Below are 14,936 nucleotides of genomic sequence, written 5' to 3'. Positions count from 1 at the left end.
AACGTCAGACATTGCCCATCCTCCTCCCAGGCTGTGCCATTGCGACAGCGAGGCTACATAGGTATGCTCCTATATAGATTATGCATCAGGCTGAAACTAGCCACTACTACGTCCACTCGCAGCACTCGGAGCACACAGCACACGGAGCATGAACTTGTACAAGTCGGCGGCCTCAGCGCTGGACCATCTCGATGCGCACCAGGGCTCGGTCAAGGGCTCCCTCGCCGCGGCGGGCATCAAGGCGTCTGGAGGCGAGGCGCGCCGCATTCTCGCTCTGCTGATTGAGACTCTCAAATGTAGGTAGATCACCAGTCGTGACCTTGCCAAGCTGCCCCACCTGTGTCCTCAGCTAATTCCAGACCGCGATGTCCTGAAGCAGCTGCTGACCACCGTTCCCGTCCAGAAGCTGGAGAAGGAGGCGTTTCCCCGGAAATCGCGGCCGTCATCTTCGTCCCTGCTCCAGGTAATGGTGCACGATCTCCTCTTCTCTCCCAAGGGCAAAATCGAATGCAGCGACAAGGTGGACGCCAAGGCCGCCATCTTGAAGCACGGCACGAGACTGAAGGCTGAGCTGGTCCGAATCCAGATCAAGGCTGGCAAGTCGTCAATCCGCGAACTGGGCAAGGAGGGTCTGTCGAGCTCCGTGCGATACATCCGCTTCAATCCGCGGCGAATTGAGAAGAGCGTCAACGAGGACGGCGAGGAGGTGGACAAGTGGACGCTGGACGACCTGCACAACTATCTCCAGGGCGAGGTCGGGTTGAATCTGCTGCCAGAGGCGAGGTATCCCGTCCCGAAGAACAGCTACTTCATGGACCCGCATCTGCCCGACTACCTCCTCGTCTTCGAGAGTGGGAGCAACTGGTGGCTCGGAAGCCAGTGGTATGAGCGCGGCAGCGTCATTCTCCAGGACAAGGCGTCCTGTATGCCCGCGGCCGTGATCATGGCTGAGCCTGCTTCTTCCTCTTCCTCCTCCAAGAAGTCACAATCTCCTCCCAAGTCGCAATGGGAGGAGTATCCCGACTGCATCGACGGCACCTCAGCGCCGGGAAACAAGACCTCGCTCATGTCCGCCCTGTCGACGTCGAACATCTACGCCTTCGAGAAATCGCCGCAACGATTCAAGACGCTCGAGCGCATGCTCAAGATTGCGGGGTGCGACAATGTGCAGGCGCAGAACGAGGACTTCACCTCTGTCGATCCCAACGACTATCCTACCGTCGGACGCATCCTGCTTGACCCGAGCTGCAGCGGAAGTGGAATTGTGAACCGCCTCGACTACCTTGTCGACGGCGAGGAGGAGAACGAAGCCGGCGACCAGGAGAGACTGGACAAGCTCGCCGGCTTCCAGGTGCAGATGCTCCAGCATGCTCTGAAGTGTACGTATCGCGTCTAGGCACCCCCTCTCATGCTCATCGATGTGCTGACCGAGCGAACAACCCAGTCCCCAACGTCACCCGCATTGTGTACTCGACCTGCTCGATCCACAAGACCGAGGACGAATCTGTCGTCTCGCGCATCCTCGCCTATTCCCGGGAACACCCCTCCAGCTTCAACGGGGAGAGGTACGCCTGGGTCCTCGAGGAGCGGAGCAACGTCCTGCCCAAGTGGGAGAGGCGTGGTCTCCCCGACCCTCTCAGCGCGAAGGATGCGGACAAGGTCATCCGCTGCGCGCCCGAGGACCACACGAACGGCTTCTTCGTTGCGTGCTTCAAGCGCATTCCGCTCGCTGAGCTCCCCACGGAAGTTGAGGCGGATACAGTTAAGGCGGAGGAGTCGTCGAGCAAGGCTGAGAAGCCGTCTGCCGAGGCGGGAGGTGGTAAGACGAAGAAGGCTCAGGTGAAGGGCGAGGACAAGGCGGAAGGCAACGGCAGGGGCAAGAAGCGGCCAGCTGAGGATGTCGAGGAGGCTGAGGAGCAGGAGGAGGAGACGCGGACGGACGAGTCGGCCAAGCCGAAGAAACAGAAGACTGCCGCGCAGCTCGAGCGCGCCAAGCGGAAGAAGAAGGCGCAGAAGGCCAAGGCTGGGCGATAGAATGCATACTTGTCTGTCTGTACAGCAGTCGACGTAGCTGCTCTGCGTGCTCGCGTGGTGCTCACCTCACAATTTCGGTTTGTTTTGGCCAAAGGAAGGACAAGGGCTTCATGCCAGCTTCGTTTTCCGGCCATTTCCAGCCACTGGTGGCTCACACCATCCCTCTGCAGCAAGGAGCCACCGCGAGTCTCGCACCTGGTTCACAGACCGTCCTGTTGCATCTTTCCGCCGAAGACAACACAAAAAGCCTTAGCGACGAGAAGTTTCGATCTTCTGCCCTTTGGGTGGTCTCCTATGAGCCCAACGCTCTTCCATCTGAGCTACGTCGCTGCGTTGTGTCGATCTGCGGGCTTCGCGTCAGCAGGGTTACGATGTGATGAGAGTCCATGGTGGGTTGAGAATCAGTAGGCGTAGTGGGGGATGGAGTGGTTGGAAAAAAATGCCCTCTGCTCCTTTCTATCAGTTCCTCATGTGATGCTGCAGCTTCCACGATGAGTTGTACTTGATGCATGCTAAACTCATGTACTCGTTGCTCGTACCGCCCTGTCTGTCTTCCGGCACAGGTCACCTTCTGACTTCATACCGATTGTCTAGTCCAGATCATCCACACTGCGTTGTCAGCTCAACACAAAGTTGTTAGCTCACTATGTGCCCTCCTCCTTCTGCTGCCGTTCACGCTGAGCCTGCCTGGCCCTGTACTCATTCAGCTCCTCAACCAATGGCTCGGGAGGATCATCTTCTGGCTGACATGGGCGATCCTTGGCCCAACTCTCTTGTTCGTCACGGGCAGCCTGCTCGAGCTGTGGCGGTGGGCTGGCACTCCTTGGCGTCTCCGCCCTCGTCTCCCTAACAGGTGACGCGCCCGACGACGCAGGCGCCGACGCACTGGTCGGATTCTGTGGAGGGAGCTGGAAGAACGGCTGCGCGAAGAGGGGATTTGGACGGCCGGATGACACGCCGTTGGAGTCGGGATTAGGGTTGTAGAGATACGTCCCGGGAGTTGAGGGGCGTGAGTTGGACGACGTGCGTTGGGACGGCGTACGCGTGGGCTCGCGCGAGCGGAAAGAAGGCGTGCGCCTGATCTCCTGGCTGGAGGAAGGAATGCCGGAGGCAGGGAACTGCCTGGACGGGCTGGGGGCTGTCGGCGAGTCCGGGGTGCGTGGCGGGTCGGGAGACGGCGCGAAGAAGTTGCGGTACCACGCAGGCGGTCCGTCCGGAACGTGGGGAAGGGAAGGCTCGGGGGGATCGGAGTGATCAGAGCGATGCAAACTTGCATCCCGGTCAGCGTTCTGCGGAGACTCGGGCTCCTGCGCGTTCGCCGGTGGCGAGTGAGGGGGAGAGTGCGCTGGTGTGGCCGTGTTGGAGGCTGAAGGTGGGGGTCCGCCTTGCTGCCCGAAGAGACGATTCAGAACACCCGTGATCATCGTCTGCGCCGCACCAGCGAGCAGGCCGGCGGTGCCACCACCCTGTGTCTGTTGCTGCGGGGCCGGCTCCGCCGAACCCGTCTGCTCCGAAGCGCGACCCTGTTGACTGTTTTGTCGAGACGCCTGGGGTCTTGGCTCCTCGGGTACGAGCGATTTGCGACTGAAGTTAGATAAGAAAGATCTCCGTGAATCTTACCAGACAGGACACGAGCCATTCGTTTTGAGCCAGGGTACGAGGCAGTCCTCGTGATACACATGCTCGCACGGCAGCCTCACAGCCAGGTCACCGACAACGAAGTCCTCCTTACACACGGCACAATCATCGAAGTGACACTCCTTCAGCGAGGTCTGATCGAACGTGAACCGCGGAAGGGACGCAATCACATCGTCAGGTGCGGGCAGCGGGCCCTGTGGTCCAGCAGCCTGCATAAGTCGTTCAAGGACATCATTGAATCCGTCTTTTGGTTAGCTCTGCAAGCGAATGGCTGCACACCTTCAGTCATCACGTAGTCTCCCATATTGGCGCCCTGCGGAAGGAAGTTGCGAGCGCCACCTTCCTCAACGACGAGCGCCATGAGTGCTTGAAGCTGGGGTTAGTCAGAAATTGGGCAAATGAGAGCAAGCACTCACGAGATCCATACCCTCCATGTTCTCCGGTGTGCGACGCTGCCGCGGGCCAGCGCCAAACCCGTGGAAATACCTGTCGTCAGATGGGAGTTATGAAGCAACATACGAATCCAGTCCCTGCGTGGGATCACCGGGGGCACCATCGTATCCGCCGACCCAGGGGTTGGGCGCAGGCCCGCCGCCAATCTCGATGACTGCGGAGCCGCCGCCGATGTTGAAGCGGAACGTCCTCGGTCCCCTTGCATTGCGTGGCTGCGGATGCTCATGCTCGTGATCGTGCTCGTCATGACGGGGTGCGTAGGGCGGCGGCGCCTGTTGCTGCTGGTGGCCAGGGTAGTTGTACGGTCTGTACTCGTAGTCATCGCGGGAAGCAGGTGTATCCTGTCGATCATCGCCGATGCTGATGTTGCCCATGAGCTCGCGCAGCAGACCGAAGAAGCCGGGTTGCGTCTCCACGGCCCGCTGACCCGGTTGAGGTAGGGGGTGCTCATAGTCGTCATGATCACCCGGGCGAGTGCCAGGATGGGGAAGCTCGTGATAGGGGTCGGGGTTCACCTCTTCATCGAGCTGGCCGTTAGCCAACATAGGGAGCGGGAAAGCTTACAATCTCGAGGAAGTCACTGTTGCACGAGGCGCAATGCGGCACACCATCGACCTGAAGTCAGCGGATGTTCGGTGCAGCCAACCGCCGGCATCTGGTTGTTTGGCCCGCACTCAGGTGTCGAAGCCATGAGCAACTCGATCAGGCTGGGGAAGTCGGATTCCCCATTCGCCCAGACCATCACCGCCGAACACATGACATCGCGGTAGCCACCGGCCAAACTCGTTTGCTACATCTACGCAGCGGATCTGGGAAAAGACTTACCATCAGAGGTCGCATCTGCGCGCCGCACTGTCTGTCAGCGAATCGCGAGGCTCGTGCGCTGCCTACCTCATGACACAGCCAGAAGGGTAACTCCTGGGGCATCGCGGTCGTGGGGTTATCGTCTGTTGTGGTTTGTGTAATGCGTCGTGAGTCTATCGGTGATGCAGTCGTCTAGTAGGTGCCGGATAAGTGACGAGGGAGAGCTAAAGAAGACTTGTGTTGATGGAAAGAGGGTAGGTCGCGGATTGACAATGCTGGTCCGGATCGGTTCTGGATCGGTATCTTCCGCTTGTCGTCGCCGCCGGCTTCATTTCCTACCCCAGTGACGACATGGCCACGCGGGCAGGTGGCAAATCAGCATCCGGTGGCGACTTTTCCCCACTCTTCACTCGTCACTCAACTGACTGCCTAATGCATGTTTGCGGCCGACAACAGCCATTGACAGGGAAGAGAGGGGGTGCGTCATGCTAGCTGCATGGGGCTTAGTTCAGTGACATCGGATACATCAGATAGGTACAACAACCGCGGAAACAGTCCGCTCTACAACTAACAGTCTACTGCTTCGCGAGCAGGTAGATGAGGACAGCGACGCAGGCCGCAATAGTGCCGTCGAGCCAGAGTGGGCTGCCACTCGGGGCACGCTGCCCACGGCGAGCGGGCTCCGTCGCAACTTGACCGCTTTCAGCTGGGGAAGGGGTTCCGGTGACAGCGGGAGGCGCTGGCGGCTGAGGCCGAGCAGCGGGAGCGGGCGGCGGAGGCGAGGAGGAAGCTGGAGGTGCAGCGCGAGCAGGAGGGACAGGGCGCGAGCCAGGTTGGGGCGGCGGCGGAGATGATGACACTCCTGTGCGTACGGGTGTAGGTTGCACGGGCGCCGCTGCGGGTGCGGCCACTGGCGCCGTTGTCGTCGGCGTCGGCACCGGCGCTGGCACTGTGATGACAGGAGGAGGGACTTCCGTTGACACTGCAGCAGCCGTTGGCCCATGGACAGGAGGAAGGGGGACAGCAGTCGGTGCGGCGGCGCTGGAGGGACCCGGCGGAGGGGTAGTCACCGCTCCCTGATCAGACTCAGACGAGTCTGGCCGTGCATTTCCTTCCGCAGCGAGTTCGCTCCTCTCCGTTGCCTCCGCCCCAGCCTCCGCAAATTGCGCTGCTCCAGACGTCCCTGATCCTGACGCCTCAGCACTTGCTGTTACTTGAGCATCTGGTAACAGCTCGTGATTCGGAACTCCGCATGTCGGGCACACCCAATCTCGAGACCTAATGTTAGTGCTTCTTGTCAATTCGGTCTTCCTTACAGTTTGGCCAGTCTGCGGCGCTCTTCCTTCGGATAGTCCAGCGCGCCGATCGCGGCGAGCGCTTCTCCACCTTGAGTCCAGAAGGATCGCAGGCCCGCCATGGCGGTGCGCACACCCCAGGCAGGCTGCCATGACCCGGCGTGGAATGAAGTGAGACCATCTATGCAGATCTGACTGTCAGCGCAGGAACTTAACAAGTCCAGCTTACCTTCTTGCCTGGCTCAAATCGTCCGCTCGGCGTCATGAGGACGATATCGGGAGCGCTCATGGGGTACGTCGCCGGAAGAAGCACGCGCAGATGATAGAGACCGCCTTCGTACTCTGTCCCGGGCACTCCGCGCAGTGTGCAGTGCCATTCAAAGATGTCGCTCTGCGGGTCAGTAACTGCACCTCGCCCATGGCTGTGACATACCTCGAGCGGCTGTGCGATGAAGTCTTCATCGGGTTCAGAGAGCTCTGCGGCCTCCTGCATGATGCGCTTGACAGCGGTAGAGCGAAGGTTGAGCTTGGGAGGCATCTTGGGTGATGCGTTGGTAATGTCGGGAACAGGGGGCTAAGGAGAAGAAGTCGCTTGGTCGGACGTTCACGAGTGTGTTGTTCTGAGCGAAGTGGACAGAGGATGAGGAGGAACGATGCACCTCGGTGGGCAGTCAACGAGCGTCGAAGCGAGTCGAATGAGAGTCACAGAATCTCCCTATTATCTTTTGAGCTCGATTCGGTGAGGGAGTGAGGGATAGACGGAAAGCAGAAGCAATGTTGGAGTGCTGAGGACGGATGACAGCATGCGTGATGGAGGGCTGCGCCAGCTCACAGCCATCGACGCCTGGTCATGTCCGCGCCACTCAACCAACGATGAGGTGGAGGCGGACGCTCGAGCGGGCAGGTCTACGGCCAGCACGTGATCGGGCATACTCATGAACCCTAAAAGCCAAATATCCGGGTCGTCCTAATGGGGTTGTAATGGGCGGGTTAATCGGGGGTAAGTGGCTGTATTCGGCCCCTCTTGTAAGGGCTGATTTTGAGACAAGCACCCAGGCAGGAGATCAGAGGAAGAGGAACAAAGGCACGCCCTCCCGGCCGAGGCAGGCTGCCCCCCCCCTCAGGAGCTGCGCAGACTCAGACCGACCGCCCGCCCGCACGCCGCACCAGAGCTCGACGACTTTGTTGTCGATCGTCGTCAATTTCCTCAAACTCTCATATCTCGACAAGAAAATCTCAAAAGACTCCACCACCGACCACACTCCGTCCACCATCCACCTCCCACCAACCCCGGCGATCCCGCGCGCACTCTCCCTGCCGTCCGCACAGCTGCGCGCAACTGCAGGGCTCTTCAACTCCGCCCAAGCTGGCTGTCAGCCCAATCCGCCTCGTTTACCCAGCTCCAACCTCAGCCTTAGTTATCAGTCATGACGGAACCGAACAACACCGGCAACACGTCTGGCGGACAGAGCTTCACCGATGCCCAGGTCGATGAGTACCGCGAGCAGGACAGGTGGCTTCCTGTGAGTGTCCTTCCGCCATGAGGCGGCGCCTTCCCTGCCGACCATGCCAGGATCTGGGAGGTCTGGCCGGGAGTTGCATCGCAACGGGGTATCAGAAGGGACGTTTTGAGGCTCCGTCGTCGTTCCCAAAGCGTGGATGACCTCTGGAAGAAAGTCCGAGCTGGCGGAGCCAGCTTCCCCGTTCGCCTGTGACTTCCTTGACTTTTCTTGTTTTTGACTCTTTGGCGCGTCTTGAACTTTTCCCCTGTATCCGCAATGGCATTTCCGTTGGAATGGTCGACTGACGGCAGATCGCGAACGTCTCGCGCATCATGAAGAACTCGCTCCCGACAACCGCCAAGGTATCCAAGGAGGCGAAGGAGTGCGTGCAGGAGTGTGTCTCAGAGTTCATCTCCTTCATCGTGAGTGTCGCCCAGGGACAGTCATATGTCGGATGTTGCCGCCGAGTGTCTGCAAATGGCTCCTACGTCTTGCATCAGCCACCTGGCATCTTATCAACTTCAGATTGGCTCGAAGGTGCCTGGCGCAAGTGCGAGAAGTTGCCGCCGATTCCCTGCTCCTCTGTAGCACCAACGAGCTAACGACATAGACCTCTGAAGCTGCCGAGAAGTGTCTCAACGAGAAGCGCAAGACGATCAACGGCGAGGACATCCTGACCTCGATGCGTGCCCTGGGTTTCGACAACTACGAGGGCGTCCTCAAGGTCTACCTCGCCAAGTACCGCGAGCACCAGATCAACCAGGCCAAGCAGCGCAGCGCTGCTGCCGAGAACGACGAGGATCTGAAGCGCTCCGGTGGCGCGGAGGACGATGACGAGAGGAAAAAGAAGAAGAAGAAGGAGTAAGCTGAGCATTCGAGCGCCGCGAGCGCGATATGCGATGCTGGCCTCATCGGGCCTCTGTGGTGTAGCTCTCGAAATGACTCATTTTCGTGAGAGGTATTCGATGGGCAGTCCAAGGCCCGGAGGGGGGCTGAGCCGCTCGGTGACCGGAAACGGTTAGTGCAGCGGGGAAGTGGGGAGTGGACTGGGTGAGATCATTTCGCCCGGAGTTCCAAACATGTCTTATCGAGACAGGAGCACACGCTGAGGCGCCGCCGCGGCTCGTCCTGCGTGTGCTCGAGTAGTAGGCTCGTTTACGGCCTTTATAATCTATAGATGCACACTTGGTTTCTTTTGCAACGGGACCTCTACTAGCGAAGCGAGTGGATAAAGCTTATGCCACGAGGCTGCTAGCTTGCAGCGACCACGACGGAGGGGTGAGACAATGAGTGCAGTGATGCTGATACATGCAAGGCAAGATCTAATCTATGGTGCTGCTTCTTCTTCACTTGTCCTTAATTCTCCTTGCCCTCCCCTCTCCATCTAAGCCTCCCTTTCGCCTGAAGAGTCCACTTAGAACAAACTCCTACACAGCGGACACGAGCTCGAGTGCGAGCTATTGAACCACTTGAACAGACAGCTAGCGTGGAAGCGGTTCTTGCAAGTGCGGCACGGCTTGGTGGGCAGGCTGCGGTCGGTGAGAGAGATAATCGAATAACAAATGGCGCACTCGACGACGCCCTCAAAGTGTAAAGCGACATTCTTCTTGAACACCGTGAGGGCCTCGAGGATGAGGCCGTTGCGCGACGTAATGGTCTGCTGAACGGACATGAGCCACCCGCGCCACTTGTTCTCGGGCACGCCGACACGCTTCAGGTCGCGGATCTCGACACCCTTGAGCGGGAACTCGGCCGGAAGCCTGATGCCGATCTCCATCGGCTGCTCGTCCACGACGTAGCTTGCGATGGCCTCTGCGCTGCTTGCGCCCGCGACGCCGCTGCCGCCGCCCGTTGCGACGCGCACGTTCAGACCTTCCTCCGTCAACGTCGACAGCGCCGCGGGCTCCTTCAGCGCCGCGAACTCGTGCCCGATGATGACCGAGGAGTAGTGCCGCGCCGTGAACTGGAGCAGAGCGAGAGAGAGCTGCCGGTCCTTCAGCGACTCGTAGTACGCCCGCATCGCGCTCGGGATCGTGACGAGGGTGCGGTAGTACACGTGCGAGGCGAGGGGGACGAGGTCGGCCAGCGAGTCGGGCAGGAGCTGGTCGACGTAGAACTCGTCGACGGCATATGCGCTCGCAGGGAAAGTGCGTGCGCCGACTTCGCTGACGCCGAGCATCGTGAAGAGCAGCGGGAGGAGGGACTCCTCGAGCAGCTTGGAGCTCGTCAGTTGGTCCAGGTACGCCCAGCGCAGGGTGCGCGAGGCATCGTCGAAGTGGTCCAGGAACGCCATCCAGGAGAGGAGCTGGCCCAGCACAGTCGGGACGTCGCTCTCCTCCCAGTCCACGCCGCGGCCCGCATCGACGATCGAGACGAGGTGCTCTGGCAGAGTGATCTGGCGGGGGTTCTCCTCTGGCTCGTCTGCGACGCTCGCCTCGACCTCCAGCACGAGCGCAAGCGTGCGTTGCCGGATCACCTGCGCCAGGAGGCGGTACGCTGTCGTCTGGATCGCCGCGCTGTTGCTCTCGGTCAACAACGTGCAGAGCTGGGGCAAGCCAGCCTTGGCCATGACGCTGCTCGGTGTGTCGTGCACCAGGTCCAGAATCAGGCCGTGGATAAGCTGCAGAGGCTCGCTCGCCGCGTCTCGGCACTGGAGGAAGAGCTCGACGACGAGGCCCATGTGCGTGTCCTTGGCCGTCCACCACTCGGCCAGCTGTCGGTTCGTGCTCGCCAGGTCCCTAACCACCTTGAGCAGACCGAGACCCGCATACAGCAGCGGGTGGGATGAGGCATCGTCGAGGGTACCGGAGGAGAGCGCGCCCTCGATCAGGTCAAAGATACTGTCCCAGTGCGCGCCATGCAGGTCCTGTACGATCGGGGCGAGCGCGGCATAGAGCTCCGCGACGCGCAGATCCACCTCCTCGGCGAGATCGTCCGCCGCTTCGTCCTCGCTTGTGAGCCAGCCGCCGACATGACGGAGCACGAACACGGCACGCTGCTGGGGGAGGAAAATGGCTGTCGAGTCCGCCGGCGGCGCAGATGCAACCAGCTCGCGAATGGCGGGAAGTCCCTTCGTGTTCGCATCCTTGACGCGGTAGCTCGTGAGGCCCGAGGCGAGGCGGTTCTGCGCGGTCGCAAACGCCTTCGTCTCGAGCATGAACGGCTTGATGGAGAGGATGATCGCGAGCGAAAGCTCAGGCAGACGCTCCGCAATGCGCATCGCGTAGTCCAGCCACACGGATCCCTCCTCCTCACCCGCGCCGCACTTGCGCAGATGCCGCGAGAGCACCTCCCGGAACGCTCGGGGGGCGACATCACTCCGCTTCTCCTCGACACGGGACCGCAGCTGCCCAAGCAGGCGCTGGAGGTAGTCTGCACCTTCCGGGGTGGTGCCGGCCTTGAGCTGCTCGACCGTCTCCTTGTGCCACGAGAGCGGCGGTTCGTCGACCAGCGACAACGAGAACGAAAGCGCACCCTCGGCGTCGCGCACCACATTGGCCAGGTGCGAAGCAACTGAGTCGTACATGCCCCTAGAGGCGCCAGGGATGGCCGCGCCGTCCTCGGCGAGGATCATGGCGGCGAGCGCAACGTTCAGCAGTGACGGGAAGACCTTTACAAGGCTCCTATCCGCTCGCAGCAGGGCGAGCGCAGCCTCGGCGTAGCGTGCCGCACGGGAGCGGCCCTCACTGTCAAACTCGGTAGATGGCGCCTCTTCCACCTCTTGCGTACACTGCACCATCGGGTCAATGACAGGTAGGGATGGGTGCGGCGGCTGTGCCGTGTGTCGGCTCAGGAACTCGACCAGCGTCTCGGGAGACGGGAGAAGAGTGTTGGCGACATGCTCTGGCGTTGGCGAAACGCCTCGGTCGGTCGCGAGCGCAACGTCGACGATCGTTCCCGGGTCGACGCGACACGAGACACGGCCAAGCAGTTCCGCAAGTGAGCGGGTGACAGCCTTATCCAAACGCTCTTTCAGCTCCGGTGACAGCGATGCCGTCGCCTTCCAGATCTCGCTGGCTGCTGTTGGTGTGGGAATGTCGAGTCCAAGGCGAGGGAGGACGACGACGTAGTGGTGCGCCGCGATGACAGCGTTGATGTTCTCGTCAGACAGCACGAGCTGGTCGATGTGCTTCTGAGCGTACGACGAAAGGATCGCGAGAGCCGAGGAAGGAATGTATGCGTCCTCGCCGGTGGACAAGAGCGCATCAGCAGCGTCGGCGATAGTGGTGCACACTCGGCCAATGATGCCTTCGCGGACCTCTGGCGAAAGCCAGTCTGCGTGTTAGCTTAGGGATGACAATCGACATACCGTCACTCGTAACGGCCGAAGCGGTGATCGAAATAGCTGTAGGGTCGTCAGACTCCAGCGCGGCTCGTGACGCCTCCTGGGCTCGCTGATCCATGCTTCCAGCTTCCAATAGTCCTCCAGCCGTGACGATGGCGCTCGTGAGGGCAAAGCGCTTCTCGCGGGGCACCTCTTCGGACTCGGCGTAACTCTTGAGCGAGGACAGGAGCGCATCCTTCTCCGGCCCGGCGACGTCGGCGACCGCAGCGAACAGGTTGGCGACATCCCTGGGCTGGAGCGCCTCGACGAGCTCGGCGGTGTGAGCTTGAAGGCCTTGCGACAGCGCAGATACCTGGTCAGGTGGGAATAAGTCCTTGCGCTTCTTGAGGATAGTCGTGAGCGTCTCGGCGTATTTCGGCGCGCTTTCCAGCTGGAACAGTCGCTCGGTGCAGCCTTCGGCGATCTTGCGGATAGTGGCATCCACAGCTTCAGGCGCAACATGGCGTAGCTCCGTCAACGCAGGGAGAGCGCGGGCAAGGAAGGCGCCGGTGCCCGTCTCAGGGAAGCAGGCCGCCAGCGTCAGCCGCTCGACCTCCGCGAGTAGCGGAGGAAGAAGCTCCGGCGCAGCCCTGCCGGTTTTGCCAGCAGTCTGAGCAAAGATCTTTGCCTCGGTCTCCACCGGTGTGGTGCCTCGTCGACCGCCCTTGGCACCGAGAACGATGACTCCCTCACTCCACACTCGGTCGGCGAGCTGGTCTCTTACGAGCCACTCCGCCGTCTCCTTCTCGGACGACTGCGTTCGGTCGATGAGAAGTTGCGTGACATCAGCCGCCGATTGCAGGAACGACTGGAACGCCGATGGTTGGTTCCCGAGCGAGTGCGTCGAGAGCAGCCTGGCATCGACAGGAGACCACAGGTGCGAGAACAGGTTCTGCAGGGGCAGGCTGGATGAGTTCAGCGGGAGGAGAGATGCCGGAAGAGTGGAGACGATGATGACGAGAAGCGGATAGGTTAGGTGTGGGAGCGACGGGCAGACTGTGCTGATGAAGTTGAGGAATGCGTCCAGCGCCTTCGATGTTGTGGGAGCCGGCGTGGCCGCCCCACTCGCGCTCGGCGTAGCCGTTCCGCTGGGCGCTGGTGTCGACTCTTCTCCCTCGTCATCATCATCATCGTCGTCTTCTTCGTCATCATCATCCCCATCGCCTTCTCCCTGGGCCGGCGCAGCCGAAGCCTTCGCCGCAAGGTCCCAGGCCTGCTTGTATTCTAGGGTCAGCAGAGCACAATGCTGTCAACTCACTCGTAAGGAACCTAAGCACGGCGGACCCAGCAACCTCCCATACAATGGCCTCGTTCTCTTGCCAGCAGTTACCGAGAACACTCGTAGCGATAATGTCGAGCAGCTCAGCATCCAGCTCTGGGATGTTGTGCAGCACGCTCTGCAAGAGCGTGTAGCCACCGCGGCGGATGAGCGGTGCTGTACCAATAGGGTCCACATCGGAAATGACGTGCGCCGGGCCAAGCGACGACCAAGTGACGGGGTTGCGGAGCAGAGCGTCGATCTCCTCCGACTTGAGCGGCGGGTCGTTCGAGTACAGCTTGGAGATGACCCAAGCGAGACCCGCGAGACCGCCGACGCGATACCGTGTCCAGCGCTCCTCGGCGATCTGTGGATCCTCCTCTGGCGGCGGGGTCGAGATCACTGGAGTCGCTGGCTTGGCCGGCTTTCCCTTCCCTTTCCCCTTCTGGTTCTGATTCTTGGCAGCCTCCTTCGCCTGCTTGGCAGATTCGAACTGATTCTGCACGGGTGTCGGATGAATGTCGCGATGCAGTGTCTTCGGGTCAAGAATAGCAAGCGAAAGGAACTCGGCGAGTCCTGAAAGGTGAGGCACGAGATCAAGATGGCTCGTCTCCTCACCTTCAGGTGTCTCCTTCGGCCCTAGTCCGACGAGGTCCTCAAACACCTTCAGTCCCCCAGCCTTGCGCTCCTCGAGAGCAGCGATGAGCCACGAGCCCAGGATATCACGGTCTTGCGTTCCCGGGAGGTACGACATTGCGATCGAGTCGAGCACACCTCCGCGCAGCTCGGGCACGCTCATAATCTCGGTGTGCAGCTGCAAGGCGAGAGTGCGATGGAATGGCGACTGCAGGAGAGAGGCGAGATCGTGCAACCAGACGGGCAGGGCCGATTGCAGGGCCGCAAGCTTGATTGCTCGCTCCGTCTCAGCGTCATCACCGTCGGCCTTTGCCAGCACCGGCGCGATCCACTGCTCCTTGAGCTCCTCTAGTCCCTTCCGTCGCGTGACATCGTCCTTCTTGCCCAGCCGGCGCAGCGTCACGACGAGCTCCGCGGGAAGTGTACGCGCAAGACCTTGTCCATCAAGCGGATCGGGGATTGGCGGTGCGGGCGGTTTCGGTGGAGGGATGTACGTTTTGACCTTTGGCAGTGCTTTGCGCTGAGCTTTGGAGAGCTTCTTGCCATCGGGTCCTCGGGTCTGCTTCTTCTGGCCGCGCTGCTTGTTCACGGGAGGCAGGTCCTCCTCGTCCTTGCCTGCCTTGCGAGCATGCTTCTTGCGTGTGGCCGACGAGGCCGACGACTTGCCTCCTTTCGGCATGCTCGAGTTTGTTGATGGAGAAAAGATACGACAATACGATCCTGAGCGCCGGAGATCATGACGTTTTGCACATTGGCGGTCATCCACGGCCTCCACCGCCGGCTGTGACTCGTGGCTTGGAGAACCTGTCGGATCCGCCGTGTCCACAGACTCTGACGTCGCGACGGAAGCAAACTCGGGGCCCGGTGCGACCTCCACACCGCACGGCAGTCACCAGGACAGACCTCCACCTTCAGTGTCCACCTAACCCGCGTTGGGCTGGGCGTGTTTTGGCGTTGCTGCAGCCGGTGCTGTTCCATCCTCCTCACCCTTC

General features: G+C 60.9%; 4 protein-coding genes and 1 non-coding gene across 5 annotated transcripts; 2 read left to right on the top strand and 3 right to left on the bottom strand.

Moving 5' to 3' along the window:
* Nucleotides 1-148: 148 nt before the first annotated feature.
* On the top strand, nucleotides 149-2,034 carry A1Q1_04603 (nucleus protein; the record flags this gene model as incomplete). Its single annotated transcript, XM_014328036.1, has 3 exons — nucleotides 149-296; nucleotides 360-1,379; nucleotides 1,445-2,034. 3 exons carry the CDS (start codon nucleotides 149-151, stop codon nucleotides 2,032-2,034), a joined length of 1,758 nt encoding a protein of 585 aa, XP_014183511.1.
* A 250-nt stretch (nucleotides 2,035-2,284) lies between these two features.
* On the bottom strand, nucleotides 2,285-2,364 carry A1Q1_t054. The gene has a single exon. It is a non-coding gene; the product is annotated as a tRNA-Met (tRNA).
* Nucleotides 2,365-2,678: 314 nt separating this feature from the next.
* A1Q1_04602 (uncharacterized protein) lies at nucleotides 2,679-4,670 on the bottom strand (the record flags this gene model as incomplete). The annotated part of the gene is made up of 2 exons (XM_014328035.1): nucleotides 2,679-3,618; nucleotides 4,192-4,670. The coding sequence occupies 2 exons, from the start codon at nucleotides 4,668-4,670 to the stop codon at nucleotides 2,679-2,681; spliced, it is 1,419 nt and encodes a 472-aa protein (XP_014183510.1).
* Nucleotides 4,671-5,504: 834 nt separating this feature from the next.
* A1Q1_04601 (ubiquitin conjugating enzyme) lies at nucleotides 5,505-6,762 on the bottom strand (the record flags this gene model as incomplete). Its single annotated transcript, XM_014328034.1, has 4 exons — nucleotides 5,505-6,207; nucleotides 6,246-6,415; nucleotides 6,454-6,615; nucleotides 6,658-6,762. The coding sequence occupies 4 exons, from the start codon at nucleotides 6,760-6,762 to the stop codon at nucleotides 5,505-5,507; spliced, it is 1,140 nt and encodes a 379-aa protein (XP_014183509.1).
* Nucleotides 6,763-8,058: 1,296 nt separating this feature from the next.
* A1Q1_04600 (transcriptional activator) lies at nucleotides 8,059-8,591 on the top strand (the record flags this gene model as incomplete). The annotated part of the gene is made up of 2 exons (XM_014328033.1): nucleotides 8,059-8,148; nucleotides 8,337-8,591. The coding sequence occupies 2 exons, from the start codon at nucleotides 8,059-8,061 to the stop codon at nucleotides 8,589-8,591; spliced, it is 345 nt and encodes a 114-aa protein (XP_014183508.1).
* Between the last annotated feature and the right edge of the window lie 6,345 nt (nucleotides 8,592-14,936).

Source organism: Trichosporon asahii, assembly GCF_000293215.1.
Source record: "Trichosporon asahii var. asahii CBS 2479 unplaced genomic scaffold scaffold00005, whole genome shotgun sequence".
NCBI classification, from domain to species: Eukaryota; Fungi; Basidiomycota; class Tremellomycetes; order Trichosporonales; family Trichosporonaceae; genus Trichosporon; species Trichosporon asahii.
This window is presented reverse-complemented; position numbering and strand designations above follow the sequence as displayed.